The sequence below is a fragment of the Brachyhypopomus gauderio genome, chromosome 15 (assembly GCF_052324685.1).
Source record: "Brachyhypopomus gauderio isolate BG-103 chromosome 15, BGAUD_0.2, whole genome shotgun sequence".
Classification (NCBI taxonomy): Eukaryota; Metazoa; Chordata; class Actinopteri; order Gymnotiformes; family Hypopomidae; genus Brachyhypopomus; species Brachyhypopomus gauderio.
Genome location: NC_135225.1, coordinates 196,566 through 212,669, shown reverse-complemented (window position 1 = coordinate 212,669; position 16,104 = coordinate 196,566). Strand labels below are relative to the sequence as shown.

Sequence of the window (16,104 nt, the reverse complement as noted above, 5' to 3'; positions counted from 1 at the left end):
TGATTTCGGCACTAATAATACAACTGCTTGCAAACCAGTCTGTATTCGTCAGAAGTTCTCTGTCAGGAAGATAAAGATGTTTTATGACACAGGAATTTGACATGGAGGAGAGGAGTTGGAGTAGGAGTTTGAGGAGGGATTGGGTTTCCACTCTCTATAATCTGTATAAATATGATATTTGAACTGAATGTTTTTCCCTTTGGAAGTCACCATTGTTATCCTGAATGGTGGAAAGGGTTTAAGTTAGTTAATATAAAAGAGAGAAGGGAGACTCACCTAGTTCATCCTCACCAAACCCCAGGATGTGTCCTACCAAAGAGGAGCCACACGAGGCACTGCTTCCCAGACAGAGTGGTCTCTCCTGCCATGGCCGGTCCTCCGCAGGCCTCTGAAGAACCCTGAAGTTTCTGAAATACCAACACACAGGTCACAGTTAACATGTTGTGCCCTGGGGCTTTGGGTCAACAATCATTTTGCTTCCTGTAGAGAATACCAAATTAGAGAAATCGTATAGATTGCCTTTGCCAATCAGCGCAATGACTTTTTTAAATGCTGGTTCCCGGTGATGTAGGGAGTAGGACTGACCAATCACAGCGAACTGTGCGTCTTCCACGCCTCCATGTTGTGTTTGTAAAAACTAAAAGTGGACAACCATGGCTGAAAGCCAAACCGAGGAGCTGGTAACAAAGAGGAAATTTAACTCTGTAATATGGAATTGGTTCGGATTTTCTTCCACTGACCAAGACCAAACTTCAGCGATATGTAAGGTGTGCAAAGAACATGTAAAAACGTCCGATGCCAGTACAACAAATTTATTCAATCACTTGAGATGTAGGCATCCCAAGGAATATGCAGAAAGTGAAACAATGCGTCAGCGGGGGCAGCCACCTCACAAGCTGCAGCCTCGGTGGTTTATACTTTCGCGAGTGACCATAGCGCGCGACTCCACACACCTCACGCGAACCCCCACAAACGGCGGAAGCATTTATACAGGTTAAACTTGCCGCGTCACTCCGCGTTCTTTGCTGTGTTGTCTGAAACAATATGTGGTAGTATAAAGAAACACCCCTCGAACATAGGAAGGAACATTTACCAGACCAATTTTAATGTTGCTTTGTGTTTCAAGTTTGAAAAGTGCTGGAATTTAGGCTAAAGTACTTGAAAATGCTTGAAATTGTAACTACTTCGTTTGAATCGTTTCACAACAAATAGCTGTCTGACTGAACAGTTCTCTTGTATTACGTTAACAAATACGAGCCTCTTGTAATTCCAGGACGAAACATGAGAGAACGTGAAGACGTTAAGATTGGGCGTTTTGAAAATAAACAACCATTAAATAATGTGATTAAAAAAAGCTAATTATTTCGAATCATTTCGACTATATGTATAAATATTTAACTTAAGTTTAATGTGCTGGGAAATATTGTATATTTAGTGCAATAGTGCACTTTATCAGTGTCACTCATTAAAATCTGCTTAGAAAGAAAGCGTTGTAGCCCACCATTTTTTTGGATGGAATATCGTGATTAAAAAATCGAAATCGTGATTTTATGCAAAAAAATCGTGCTAAATTTTTTTTCCCATATTGCCCACCCCTATCCTGAATCCAAAGATTTTCAGAAATTTCTTTATCACCCATGTTTTTTTTTATTCCAGTATACTCTCATATTATACTCATACTATACTATCATTATGTACTGTATAGTTTGTATACTGTATACAGTCCCAAAAAATGTGGATCTCCAGACTGATGCTGGACACTGAAAAGGAATGTTGACCAAATACATTTGAAAGGTTTTCACATATTCTGTGTAATAACAGACCTATTTTGTGAATAAATAATATGTACTTATTGTAAAACTTGCTGTCACCATGCATGAAAGAAAACTTACAAACACATTGGAGTTGTACATAAAAAGTATTATATATTATATATATTTGCTGCCTGGTGTTATAAATAGTGGTGTCAATTCCAGGTTCAGAGATTAAAAGTCCTCACAAGGATTTTGCTCAAGCTTGCTAGATTTTTTAATTAGCAATCCAGGTAAAATTAGTGGAATCAACACAATCCAGGAAGCCTGAGCAAAATCCTGGTGAGGACTTTTAATCTCTGAACCTGGAATTGATCTGGCAGGAAACAGAATCTTAAGTTTCACTGAAACTTTTTTTTCATTACATACTTTACATTACTTGTAATTTACACACCCACTTTACATTACAGGCAATTTACATACACACTTTACATTACTTGTAATTTACATACCCACTTTACATTACAGGCAATTTACATTCCCATTTTACATTTCGTGCAATTTACATACCCGCTTTTGTCAGTGAATACATAACTTCCATAAAGTCTCCTCGATTGGCAGCCTCTGTAGATGACCCCACCTACTGGGACTGCACCATTAATAGACCCCAGGTCAAAGATGGATGCTTCATTTTCTTTGTGGGAAAACACAGAATGACGCATGTAAATTGTAAAAGCCACAAACGATACGGCATCGCAGGTCGTCTAAATAAATGTGCTGCACATTTCTCAATATAGGCCAAGTCATCACTTTATGGAAATTTACACTGACATTTAAGGTCCAAAAGAGAGTTATTGGATGGAATATGGCCTGACACTGACACTGGTGACTACTACACACTGACACTGGTGACTGGTGATTACTACACACTGACACTGGTGACTGGTGACTACTACACACTGACACTGGTGACTGGTGACTACTACACACTACACACTGACACTGGTGACTGGTGACTACTACACACTGACACTGGTGACTGGTGACTACTACACACTGACACTGGTGACTACTACACACTGACACTGGTGACTACTACACACTGTGATTCTACTACTCCACATTCACACACCACTACTCTACATTTTTAAGTGTATTACTCTGTTATACAGTTTACAGTTTTACTGTATTACACAACTACTACTCCACAATGACTACCCCTCCACTATGACTACTCTACTTCACACTGTGACTACTTCTCCACTGTGACTACTCTCCTCCACTATTACTACTCTACTCCACACTATGACTACTCTACTCCTCCACTGTGATTGATCCTCCACTATGACTACTCTACTCCACACTATGACTACTCCATACTGTGACTCCACACTATGATTACTCTACTAATCCACTATGACTACTCCTCCACTGTGACTACTCCACTATGACTACACTACTACTCCACTATGACTACTCTACTACTCCACTGTGACTACACTACTCCTCAACTATGACTACTCTACTCCACACTATGACTACTCTACCCCACACTGTGACTACTCCTCCACTGACTACGCTACTACTCCACTATGACTACTCTACTCCATACTGTGACTACTCTACTCCACTATGACTACTGTACTCCACACTGTGACTCTACTGATCCATGCTGACAAGTCTACTAAATGGCCACGAGTCAGTTTTTAAGGAAATATGCCAGTAAAGCATTAGCATTATGGGGAATGAGGTTTTTTTAATCATGCTTATAAACAACATAAACTTGATCTAAGGACAAGCTGTCTGTGTCCACAAAATTTTGGCATTAACTGTACAACATAGCGACACTCACTGTACCTGATAGCCATAAATTATATTAATGGACACAGATTCACTTTCCCCTGGCAGCAGGTATGAGTATTTATACTCAGAGTCTCTATCCTGCTTCAGAGGGGATGTCCCAAAGAATATGTTCTTACACTCTGAAGGAACTCATGCTTGAACCACTGAGTCATTGCTGTTTTGTTCTCGGAGAAACAAACATGTTTGTCATGTAATTTTCTTTAATAAGAGAAGAATAAGTTTGTAAAAGTAATAATACATATAATGTTTTCACTATCCAGCTGAATCCCCAATAGGTGAAAAGTCCCGCAATACATTATTCCCCACTCAAATATTCTGATTCACTGAGAAATATGTAATATTACAGGAGAAACATTCAATATGATCTCCCTTCTCTCCGCCTCCATCTGCCCCTATACATCTGTCTCTAAAGCACAGGTCAATGGACATTTAACGTAAATATTACTAATGTGTCTCCGCGGTGATGTTGAGTGTTTTAGAGTGCCCCAAGCAGTGCAGGTGTACCATAGTCTCTGCCTTTGATAATCTGTAGAACCCTCCCTGTTGTTGTGTTCCTTCCAGTTGAGTCTGTACACAAGATCAGGAGGGTCCCGTTGGTGTCCATGTGAAACTTGTCCACAGCACACCTACAAGAAGATCTGGATTAGGGAGACCTTGAGCTGACCAGACCATAGAGTGCATGATTTCCAGTAACGTTGTGGATCATGGACTTGTCTATGAGGTAGTAGGAAACATAATCTGACTAATTATTATCCTCTTAGTGTTGAATCAGGTGTTCCTACGGAGGAATAATGCAATGGTTTTGCTTAACTGTGATTTTATAATCATCATCACCACCTCCTGTGTTCTAACAAGATCAAAAAGAAAAGGTGTGCCACCCACCTGCCAGGATCATGCAGCCCATGAGCGAAGATTTCTGGTGGCTGATTGGTGCTGTTGAAGTAAGGATTGTTCTTGGGTATGACATAAGGGGAGGAGCAACACTCTATATCCACATCAACCCTCAGAACCGATCCAGTGAAGTCACTGCAGTAGCAAAACAGCACATCACAGATTAACAGAATTATGGCAAATGTCACAATCACATTACCTTTATATGCCCTGAGCCTTTAGTGCTTTTAGTTTCTAATCTGGATAAAAAATTATTGATAATTTAAATAATCAGTATTTTGAGGTGTTAACTTTGCCACTTTACAGCCCCAGAGTCCTCCCTTTAGGACTGTGTATATGTAGCCTGCGTCTCTTTATGTTCATATATGTATTTCCTTTGGGTGTGGTTCTATGTGCGTGTTCATCCGTCTCACCTGTTGCTTGTCTTTTTATCGTTATGTGTTGCACTTAGTTCTTGTTTCTGTTAAGGTATTTAATATATATAATAAGGTATTTAATATATATAATATTGTGTCTGTCTGTCTAGCACTAGTTGCACTGCCACTCCTTGTTGATTAAAGCGCTATTGAAAGTGTAGCTTAGCCTGCTGCCGTCTCCTCGCCGTTACATACTTGGGTCATTCCAGGATTTTGGTACATTTCCTGTCCCACCACTTAAATTTCAAATGTACATATCCAAAATATCTAAATGACTATTTTTTTAACATTGTACTTGTTATAAGACAAACTGTAAAATTTGGTGGAAAAATAAGCGCCTTAGATATTATTCAAAAGACCGAATACCTTTGAACCACCTCAAAAAATGGCCATTTTCTCTTGTCCCACACATTGGGTGACCAACTCCTTTGCCAAATTTAACAATTAAAATAAGTTCTAAATAAATTACTTCCTATTGTATATTGTTGAAATGCATCTCCTTTACTTATGAAAACAACTTCTTTGGTCTACATTGTATTGCATGTCAGTTTTTACACTATTAAGTTGTGTCCCACAATATGCGCGCAGCCCTGTTACCATAAGGAATTTTATCTGGCAGAGAAAGGGTTAAAAATATTTGTGTACTAGCACAAAGGAATTTGCATCACAAGGACATTTCCTGCCCACATGGCAAGAAAAATGGTAAGTGCTCTAACAATTTTCAAGGTTTTTTTCCAAATATGTTTGTCCAAGTTGTGTGTGTCACTCAGTGAATGCAACCCTGTTCCTCATATTGTAAGACTAATATTGAGTAGAGTCAAAATTTACTTTATATACTTATATAACCATATTTGTCCTTGATCTTGTATACATAGCTAAATTTTACAGTGAGCATCTGTTCCTGGGGTAGACCACAACTTAGCCTAAATTTGCAACCCTGTTAGTCGCAACCCTGTTACTGCATACCAATTTACTGCACACCAATCTAATAAAGAAAAAACTTCTTCCATATCTGAGATTGACGAATCAAACTTTTTGATAGTTTATAACCTGTAGATTATAAATATATGATTTAAAATTATCAAATTGAAGATCAAATTTTCAGAAGTGACCACCCCTGAAATGTACCAAAATCCTGGAATGACCATCCCTTTTACTTAAAAACAAACTGCAATTTTGTTCCTTTTGATGAATTAAAGAGAAAATCTTGTTTGTCATATCTACATCTGCAGTACTAGAAAAAGTCATACATTAAATAGAAATAAACAGATCTCAACAAATAAGCTTAATCTGGATAATGAGTCTGTCTAGTTTGAAAGAGACAACTCATTTTATGTCTGTCTTGCTCTGCCACATATGCAAATATTGAAAATGGTTAAATTAGCCTGTAGATTTGTGGCCTTCCGGTGTTGGACTGTCACTCAGTGCTGATCTGATACCCACATGTACAATATGCAGAACACTGACCTCAGACCATCCATCTCTTCCATATCATCCAACGTGATCATGCCATCTCCCAGAAAAATGTGGAGGAGTCCATCAGGTCCAAACACCAGCTGCCCTCCTAGATGCTTCCTATGGAGCTCTGCCACCTCTATTAAGACCCGTGTGGTCCTGGTGTCCACCTGATTGGGGTTTTTCCTAAATATAGTAAAATATCAAGCAAAAATATAATTAAGCAAACAAGTGGTATTACCTACTGTGTCTTGCTAAATTATCTGTGTTTTCTTCATTAACCTCAAGTTCACGCTAATTATGAAAACAATTCGTAGACAACAACATTGGTATATCTTTATCTATGAAGCAATACTTGGCAAACCTCCAGTGTACCTTTGTAATCATCTGTCTGTTAGCTCTGGTCCATATCAGCTTCGCTCTAATAAGTGGTTGCTTTTTAATGTACCACGAGTGTCAACTGAATTAGGAAAAACTGCATTCTCCTACTCGGCAGCTTGGGGATGGAATAATCTACAAAAAGTGTTTAAAATAGAAACACTCATGTCCTTAAATAGATTTAAAGCTGCCTTAAAGAATGTAATGATGGAGACTTGTGCTTGTTCTTCTTGAGACTCTCTGTATTTTTATATTGTATTGTATTGTATTTTTATATTGTATTGTATTGTATTTTGTATTTTTATATTGTATCTGTGGTTTGGCTGCTACCTTGGCCAGGTCTCTCTTGTAAAAGAGATTTTGAATCTCAATGGGACTTCCTGGTTAAATAAAGGTTAAATAAAAAAAATAATAAAAAAAACTGCGTTTCATTAGTCTAAGAGTTATCTTGTTGCAGTTTTTCTTCAGGAAAATTCACTTTTTATGACGAAACTTATGTTTAACTTTTCATTTCCATGTGTTTCAGTGAAACAGTCATCTGAAACAGAAACATCTGTGTAAGAAAGCTACAAACTGAGTGAGGAACAGCCAAACTGCTACAAAGGTGAGGAAGGTAGACTGAGCACTGTATTATCACACACACACACACATATATATATATATATATATATATATATATATATATATATATATATATATATATATATATATATATATATATATATATATATATAATATACACAGTATTTTTAACACACATTATATAGAGTGCTGTGTGTCTCAGTGTCTTAACATAGAATGAATGTAGTTGTCTGATTATAATTATATATATATATATATATAATATACACAGTATTTTTAACACACATTATATAGAGTGCTGTGTGTCTCAGTGTCTTAACATAGAATGAATGTAGTTGTCTGATTATAATTATATATATATATATATATATATATATATATATATATATATATATATATATATATATATATATATATATATATAATACATAAAAGAAAAGTGAAAATCAATAAAAGCAAAAGCAATACTTAAAGTTTAATATGGGTTTGTTTTTTTAATTACTGGCATCACTGGTGTTCAGTGATATGCTGTGATTACATGACTTTGTAAAAACACCCAGTGCATATTTCAGTAGGCACTTGGCAGCCAAACGCTTGTTTCCAAACCACACAAAAAATAACACCAGCCACTCCTGGAGCATTTAACAGGGTTAAAGTTTACCCCAACACCCCCAAACTGTCCAGGCCCAGATTACAGCCACATATAAGTGGTTGACAATTACCTGGACACTGTATATTCGACCACCCGGAGTATGTGGTCATGAGGTCCAGTGGCCCAGCGGTCCTGGTTTGTTGTGTAGGAGACATACAACTTCCCGTTCTTCTTGTAGTTGGGGTGGAATGCTAGGCTGAGCAGACCCCTTTCATCTCCTCCCTGCAGGTCAGATGGGGAGCACAAAGAATCCAGAAGTTAATTATGTTCCTTTTTTAAGGAGTGCAGGGCCGCCCCCCATGTCTCTTTCTGACTCTCTCTTTCTTATTCTCCCCTTTTCTATCTTGTGCTCACCATATGGGAGCCAGTTAGCCCCCCCAACACACACACACACACACACACACACACACACTTCTCCTTGACTACTGCATTACAAACAATTATAAAACTTCTGACTCCTGGCAACCTCCTCCCTTTTGACCCCCCCTCCACACACACACACACACACACACACACACACACACACACACACACACCCACACACACACACACACACACATTGTAGTTATGTGTGGCCCCTCTGTGGTGACAGGGCCCTCCTGCACTTTGTGGGTCTTTGGGGGATATAATCCCTGAATGCAGCACAGAGCAGCTGAAGGAATTTATTAGCTCACTGGCACTTCATACAGAGCACAAAAGTCCAGGAGTTCTCCAACTCAAACGTCCAGGAGTTTTCCAACTCAAACGTTCAGGAGTTTTCCAACTCAAACGTCCAGGAGTTTTCCAACTCAAACGTCCAGGAGTTTTCCAACTCAAACGTTCAGGAGTTTTCCAACTCAAACGTTCAGGAGTTTTCCAACTCAAACGTTCAGGAGTTTTCCAACTCAAATGTTCAGGAGTTCTCCAACTCAAACGTTCAGGAGGTCTTCAACTCAAGATGAGGCCTCCACCTCCCTCACCCTCTGTTCCTTCCACTCTCTCACCTTCTTTCTTTTAATCTGTCTTGACAACATGTTTAGAAAACAGTGAAATGGCTTGTGTAATAGGCAAACCTAACCCTAACCATAACCCCTTACCTTAACCCTAACCCTAACCATAACCCCTTACCCTAACCCTAGGTAAACAACTAGGGTCTGAAGGTAAATACATCACTCACTACGCTGGTGGTCCACTTATCATCGTCAGCTGGAATAAGAGGTTGGATCATTTCAGTCTCTGGGCAAAGTAGTTCTCTTCCTCTCCCTCTCTCTCTTTCTCTTTTAGTCTCTTTCCCCCCTCTCTCCCTCCTTTGTAACAAAAATAAAATAAATGAACAGAATTCTGGGCTTATGTGTTCAGAACGACTGGCTGAAGGTAAATGTTAATGCTCCTTTTTGGCAAGACAGCTGTAATTCTTTTAGCTTTGAGACAGAATGTAACCTAGATGTAGTGCTTTTATGCTAAAGCCATGTGATGCTGGGTGCCCAGTAAACATGTACAGTGTGCAGAGTTACATCATTCCACTGTTTTAATACATTCCTTTCTAATATCTCACAGGAATTAAATATAGAGAGGTCTTCTGTGGACTGCTTGATTTAACGGTGTGGTTTTAGCTCACAGACCAAGCCAAAACACACAGATCATAAATTGGTCAGTAAAACTATGTTAGGCTGTGTTGAACCAATCCAAGTTGGACAGGCAAGTGGCACAATGCAAGCGTGAGCCATGCCCTCTGGAATGCTCTGGAGCAGAGCGGAAGAGATCGTCAGGGATTTGAATAATCCCCCTCAGGAGTCCTTTCAATCCAACCACAGAATAGAGAGAGAGAGAGCTGTGAAAGTTGACAGATAAATAAAGAATTATGGCTCAACAGACTCAAGCAATCATTTGTGCTTTTTATTAAACACGTTCCCGAGCTGCTGTGTGTAGTGAAGCTGACAGGGTTACGGGTAACCCTGGTTGATGCCTGTGTGCATGTGTGAAAATCGCCTTCACTTCCTAGATCGGCCTCCAAACACTTGACCCACACATTGGAGTCTCGGTGCACTGACCCGAATCCCAAAACAAACAGCAGGGAGGTCAAGAGAGGAATTCCAGCGAGTCGTATGATCTCCAGCCTGGGACCACCGAGGAGGAGCAGTAAATTAACTGAAATATTAGCTTTGCTTTGCTGATTCCATCAGCGCATAGGTACGCCGGACCACTGAAACACAGCCATAAGAAACAAACTGCTGCTTCAGGTCCTCTGGACCCAAACTAACAACTGAGGAATAATGTACTCTGAGAAGAGGGATCATTTCATTCATTACCACTGAAGAACCCTAACATTAGAACCATAACCCTAACACTGACGAACCCTAACACTGACGAACCCTAACCCTAACGAACCCTAACGAACCTGACCCCCATCCTCTACAATACCTGTCCTGTACGACTAATGCACTAATGTTAAAGACTACTGCAGTAATGTTAGTGAGTAGTGCAGTAATGTTAGTGAGTAGTGCAGTAATGTTAATGACAGTTAGGTTTAGGTTTAACTCTGACTTTCAGAGTTTTGTTTGCACATTGTCGCAGAGCAGTTTCATTCCTGCATGCTCAGTCCTACAGGGAGAAGGACTCAAGTGGAGCAGCACAGTGTGCGTCTGCATGTCAAACTCAGCCCCCTCCCCCAACCCCAAAACACCTGTTAGTGCACATTAAGAAGGTGACAGCACTTGGGCAGTGACTCTGTTTAATAGGAGAAATGTGGACCACATAATGGTGTAAAACCTACACACAGCAGACACACGCTGGTGCATATCAGTATTTTTTTAATCATGAATTTAGCTTCACACAATTATCATGTCTTGGTTCTCAAACTGCCTGAACTGGGAGCAGTGCAGCGTGAGACGACAGCAACAGTAGATATTCCCTAAAACATTGTGTTAAAAGGGGGAGGGGAGAGGAGGGGGAGGGGTGGGGGGGCCATTTGTCAGAGCAGGGGCACTTATCTGAGACAGGGCTGAGAGTCCTCGGTCTCATCAGTCTGAGAAAGCTTGACAGCTGTGTGGAGTGTGACAGAGAGCATGCCTGCAACTATTTGTTTCACCAAGAAATACTTTATTGCTGCTGGCTTTCCTGTGTGGGCTGACGTGTGTACAGACATCTTCATCACTGTGTTCTTCATCACTGTGTTCCTGCACCCATCAAACACAGCAGTCGTGTTCCTGCCTGTTTCTGCTTGCACTTCAGCAAATCAGGGCTTAAACTCTTAATCTGCCTCACACAAATATTTCAAAAGATCAACACAAGCCTGTTTTATTGTCACAGGGAGGACGAGTTCATTTTGGCATCTGGAAAACATTGACCTGATGCAATTCCAAAACCAGTAAATTAGTGAAGCACTGGTGATAGTGATGATAGTGATAGTGGTGATTAACCATAGTTTTACTCTGTATCCAGGCCATTAGCAAAAACCCTACAACTGTGATAGCGTGTAGTCTTAAACCACACAGCTGTGATGCCTTGTAGTCTTAAACCACACAGCTGTGATGACATGTAGTCTTAAACCCCACAGCTGTGACTGCATCCATCCATCCATTATTTGTGCCTCTTAATCCCGCTAGTTGGGGTCACGGGGGGTGGAGCCAATCCCAGCATCTCCGGATGAAGGCAGGTACACTATGGGCAGGTCGCGCCAGTCCACCGCATGGCCAAGACACACACGCACACACACACACACACACACACACACACACACACACACACACACACACACACACACTCACAATCACACCTACGGGCAATTTACAGTGATCAAATCAACCTACCATGTATGTCTTCGGACTGCGAGAAGATACCGGAGTACCCGGACAAAACCCACGCAGGCACAGGGAGAACATGCAAACTCCACACAGAGCAGCCCAGACCGAGAATCGAACCCAGACCACCTTGCTGTAAATGCTAACCACCACACCACCAGCTGTGATGGCATGTAGCCTTAAATTGGACTGAGCAAGGTCGTTCTCCTGCCAAGGTCGTTGACAGCTGTGCTGTCCCCAACTCTAATCCCAACCCTAATCCAAACTCTAACCTCAACCCTAATCCCAGCCATAATCCAAACTTTACCCTCAACCCTAATCAAATCAAATCAAATATATTTGTATAGCGCTTTTCACAACACATGTTGTCACAAAGCTGCTTTACAGGATTTACAAGTTTTAACAATCATATGGGTCCAGATCCCTAATGAGCAAGCCAAAGGCGACAGTGGCAAGGAAAAACTCCCTAGATGGTGGGGATTAGGAAGAAACCTTGGGAGGACCAAGACTCAAAAGGGAACCCATCCTCCATTGGGCGGCCCGTTAACACACAAATTACACAAAAACTAATTATACAGACGAATACACAAATCACAAACATGATCCAAATAAAATAAAATAATCCCAGCCATAATCCAAACTCTTACCCCAACCCTAATCCCAGCCATAATCCAAACCCTTACCCCAACCCTAATGCCAGCCCCAATGCACACAAAGATTCACAAACAAAATAAAACAAAAGAAACTTGCTTAAATGGCAAATTATAGAACTACAAACATTCCTGACAAGCCAACTGTATGAGCTGTTAAATTAGTTAAATTACCTCATTTAAAGAGAATGATTGACACCTACTGGAAAAACACATTGTTCTAAAAGCAGGATGATAACAGAGTCTGGGCCTCTTTTAAAGATAATTAATGGGCTGTAAAGTGTGTTTTTGTGTTTGTGTGTCTGTATGTGTACTGCAGCAAGAGAGAGAGGTAGGTTTCTCATCAGAGAACACCATGGAGGAGGAGGTGGCCACTCCTCCTGATGGGGCCTTTGTTTCTCGTTGTTGGAGTAATTGGCAGCATGGGGTTTGAGAATCCAAGGAGACACAGAACATTAGAATCACAGTTGTGATAAAATACTATCTACCTCCCCATACTGGCCATGCCCGGGGGGACCGGAGAGCAACCGCGGACACAAAGGGAGCCATGTCCTGTTCATGTTCTGCTCGGTGCAGCTCTCTCCGATAACAGCCAAACTTCACAGAATAGGCCTTCTGGGGCCTGCCAGGGTCAGACTGCACTAATTGTCATAATGATTGTTTTATCAGTAGTCAATTATGTTCAATTATGATAGAGAGCATGAGGCCTTCCCGTCGGGCCATACCTCTTTCCCTGAGAAAAAAAAGCATACTGCTTCCTGTCAGAATGCAGGCCTCTTCCTGTCGGAATGCAGGCCTCTTCCTGTCGGAATGCAGGCCTCTTCCTCCATCTCTGGACACATTCCCAAAAAAAAGTATCTTTTATAAACACAAGACTGTGTTTATGGAAGGGGCAGATAAGCATCTGTAGTGGCACACAGCATTGCTGCTGCTGACAGACATGCACAGATTAATCCAGCAGCTGGACATGTACAGGGAAATATAAATGCAGCTGTTTCACTACCCTGCCTAGATGTATAACGTTTCACTCACTGACAGTAAACAGCAGTCCATGGTGCATGCACCTACCCCTAACACCCTACCCCTAACACCCTAACCTTTGCCCTAACTCTAACCCATCAAGAGCACAACTCTACTTTGTGATTGTGTGTGTAGAAGTTTAGTTTCTGTGGGCAAGAATACAAGAGCGCTAATCGGCACATGTGCCAAAGAAAACTGAAGAACATCTAACGCACGCAGTGACCTCCTGTTCCCTGGAAGTCAGACTACCCTCACGGCAGGAGACCAGACTGGATGTCTGTCAGATAGGTGCTAATTCAGTGTGCGGTGTGTGTCTGTCTGTGAGTTTGTGTGTGTATGTGTGTGTGTATGTGTGAGAGAGGTCTGTGTGTTTCTGTGTATATGTTCATGTGTATGTCCGTATGTGTGTAAGTCAGTGTGTGTGTGTGTGTGTGTGTGTGTGTGTGTGTATGTCCGTGTGTGTGCGTGCGTGTGTGTGTGTGTGTGTGTGTAAGAGTGTGAGGGACCCTGAAGTATGACCATACCTCATGCTGAATAGGTCTGTTCACCCCTGGCCAGTACCACCACCCTTGAGGCAGACACACACACTAAAGCTCGTCTAGTACACACTGCTTTTTGGGCTTCTCTCTAGAGGTAATGGAGTTTTTATTTATCAGTAACAATGTTTTATTAAGTTTAATTATAAATACTTTCTTTGCATGTGAAAGATTTTTTTATTCATTGCCACTAATCTGACACAATTATGACTGGGACTCCTATCTGCATTTCAAAAGTATCACTGTCTGGGAGGCTGTTGAATTGGCTATTAATCATGTCTGATTCACTATATATAGGTTTACTCAATGTAGAACTGAATCCACTCCAATGACAGCTGACTATCTACATTTTAACCTCATGGAGTTTTAGTTCGGATCCATAATATCCTGACCCTAACCATAACCATTACCCTAACCATAACCCTAACTCACTCTAACCCTAATCCTAAAAAATGTCTCATCTTTATCCCAGCCTGGAGTGTGTCATGAGTCCCACCTTTATTCCATCCTGGAGTGTGTCATGAGTCTCACCTTTATTCTAGCCTGGAGTGTGTTGTGGGTCTCACCTTTATCCCAGCCTGGAGTGTGTCATGGGTCTCACCTTTATTCTAGCCTGGAGTGTGTGGTGGGTCTCACCTTTATTCCATCCTGGAGTGTGTCATGGGTCTCACCTTTATTCTAGCCTGGAGTGTGTTGTGGATCTCACCTTTATCCCAGCCTGCACCAGTTTGTGGATGTCCAGAAAGGGCTCCTGGAGGAGCTCCATGTGGGGAGTGAGGATACGGACAAATCCTTCTTTCTCCAAGATGAAGAGGCGCTGTGAGCCGTCCCCACAATGTACCACAGACGTTGGCTGCTGCAGACCAGTCAGGATCTCCTGGACACAATAGCAGCTGTGCTTTTGTTTCCTGTAGGGGAGAGTGAACATGTGGAACACCCAGAGGGGTCAGAGTGAACATGTGGAACACCCAGAGGGGTCAGAGTGAACAGGTGGAACACCCAGAGGGGTCAGAGTGAACAGGTGGAACACCCAGAGGGGTCAGAGTGAACAGGTGGCACACCCAGAGGGGTCAGAGTGAACAGGTGGCACACCCAGAGGGGTCAGAGTGAACATGTGGAACACCCAGAGGGGTCAGAGTGAACAGGTGGCACACCCAGAGGGGTCAGAGTGAACATGTGGAACACCCAGAGGGGTCAGAGTGAACAGGTGGAACACCCAGAGGGGTGGGGTTGCCCACAAAACATTAAGGTTGAGATACTAGCCTTTATTATTATTATTATTATTTATTTATTTTTCTTTTTTTTATCATACACATGTATACACAAACACACAGTCATGGTCTGGTGGTAGGGAACTGGTCCTGTCTATTATGAGTTATCAGAATGAAATCATGGGTGTGACTGCATGAATATTAACATGGTCTTGTGACTGGAAGGTCGTGGGTTCGATTCCCAGACCTGAGGCCATGACTGAAGTGCCCTTGAGCAAGGCACCTAACCCCAACTGCTCCCCGGGTGCCGGGCTAAGGCTGCCCACCGCTCTGGGCACGTGTGATCCACAGCCCCCTAGTAATCACTAGTGTGTGTTTGTGTGTGTGTTCTAACTGTACATCCACACACACACACATCCACACACACACACAAACACATACCCACCCATACACACACATCCATACACACACACACACACACACACACACATCCATACACACACATCCATACACCCACACAGACACACACACACAGTTTCAGTTTTGTTCATCAAGTGATAATTCAGAAAATCTGATGATCTTATAAAAAATACTAATAATAAATAATAATACAGGTGAGTCCAGAATTATAACGCAGGCAGATCCTGCAGAAATATTACGAAAGTGTCAATTTTTGTAAATATTGAAGTTTAGGTAAAAATAGAGTATTTTGTCTATTAAACAGCCCCATGGGCACTGCGGGTACATACCTGTTGATGGCTTCTATTCTCTCGTCTCCCAGGTAGTTGGAATTCTGCCCATGTGGCAGCTGAGGCTGAAAGTCGGGGAAACACAAACCCCCATCGCTGCGACCGTAGTACTGACAGAACTCGTCTACATCAGCCTGAAACAGCTCTACCAAACACACACACACACACACA

General features: G+C 41.5%; 1 protein-coding gene across 2 annotated transcripts in view; it reads right to left on the bottom strand.

Annotated features, from left to right (window-relative positions):
* Window positions 1–16,104, bottom strand: part of hhip (hedgehog interacting protein) — a 50,423-nt gene that overhangs the window by 22,356 nt on the left and 11,963 nt on the right. For both annotated transcript variants that reach the window (XM_076975644.1, XM_076975646.1), the window contains 8 exons: window positions 15,934–16,078; window positions 14,680–14,881; window positions 8,059–8,210; window positions 6,389–6,562; window positions 4,497–4,640; window positions 4,119–4,240; window positions 2,322–2,445; window positions 277–407 (listed from right to left, as the gene is read on the bottom strand). In XM_076975644.1, the coding sequence (XP_076831759.1) occupies window positions 277–407; window positions 2,322–2,445; window positions 4,119–4,240; window positions 4,497–4,640; window positions 6,389–6,562; window positions 8,059–8,210; window positions 14,680–14,881; window positions 15,934–16,078 (1,194 nt within the window). The remainder of the gene's footprint in view (window positions 1–276; window positions 408–2,321; window positions 2,446–4,118; window positions 4,241–4,496; window positions 4,641–6,388; window positions 6,563–8,058; window positions 8,211–14,679; window positions 14,882–15,933; window positions 16,079–16,104) is intronic.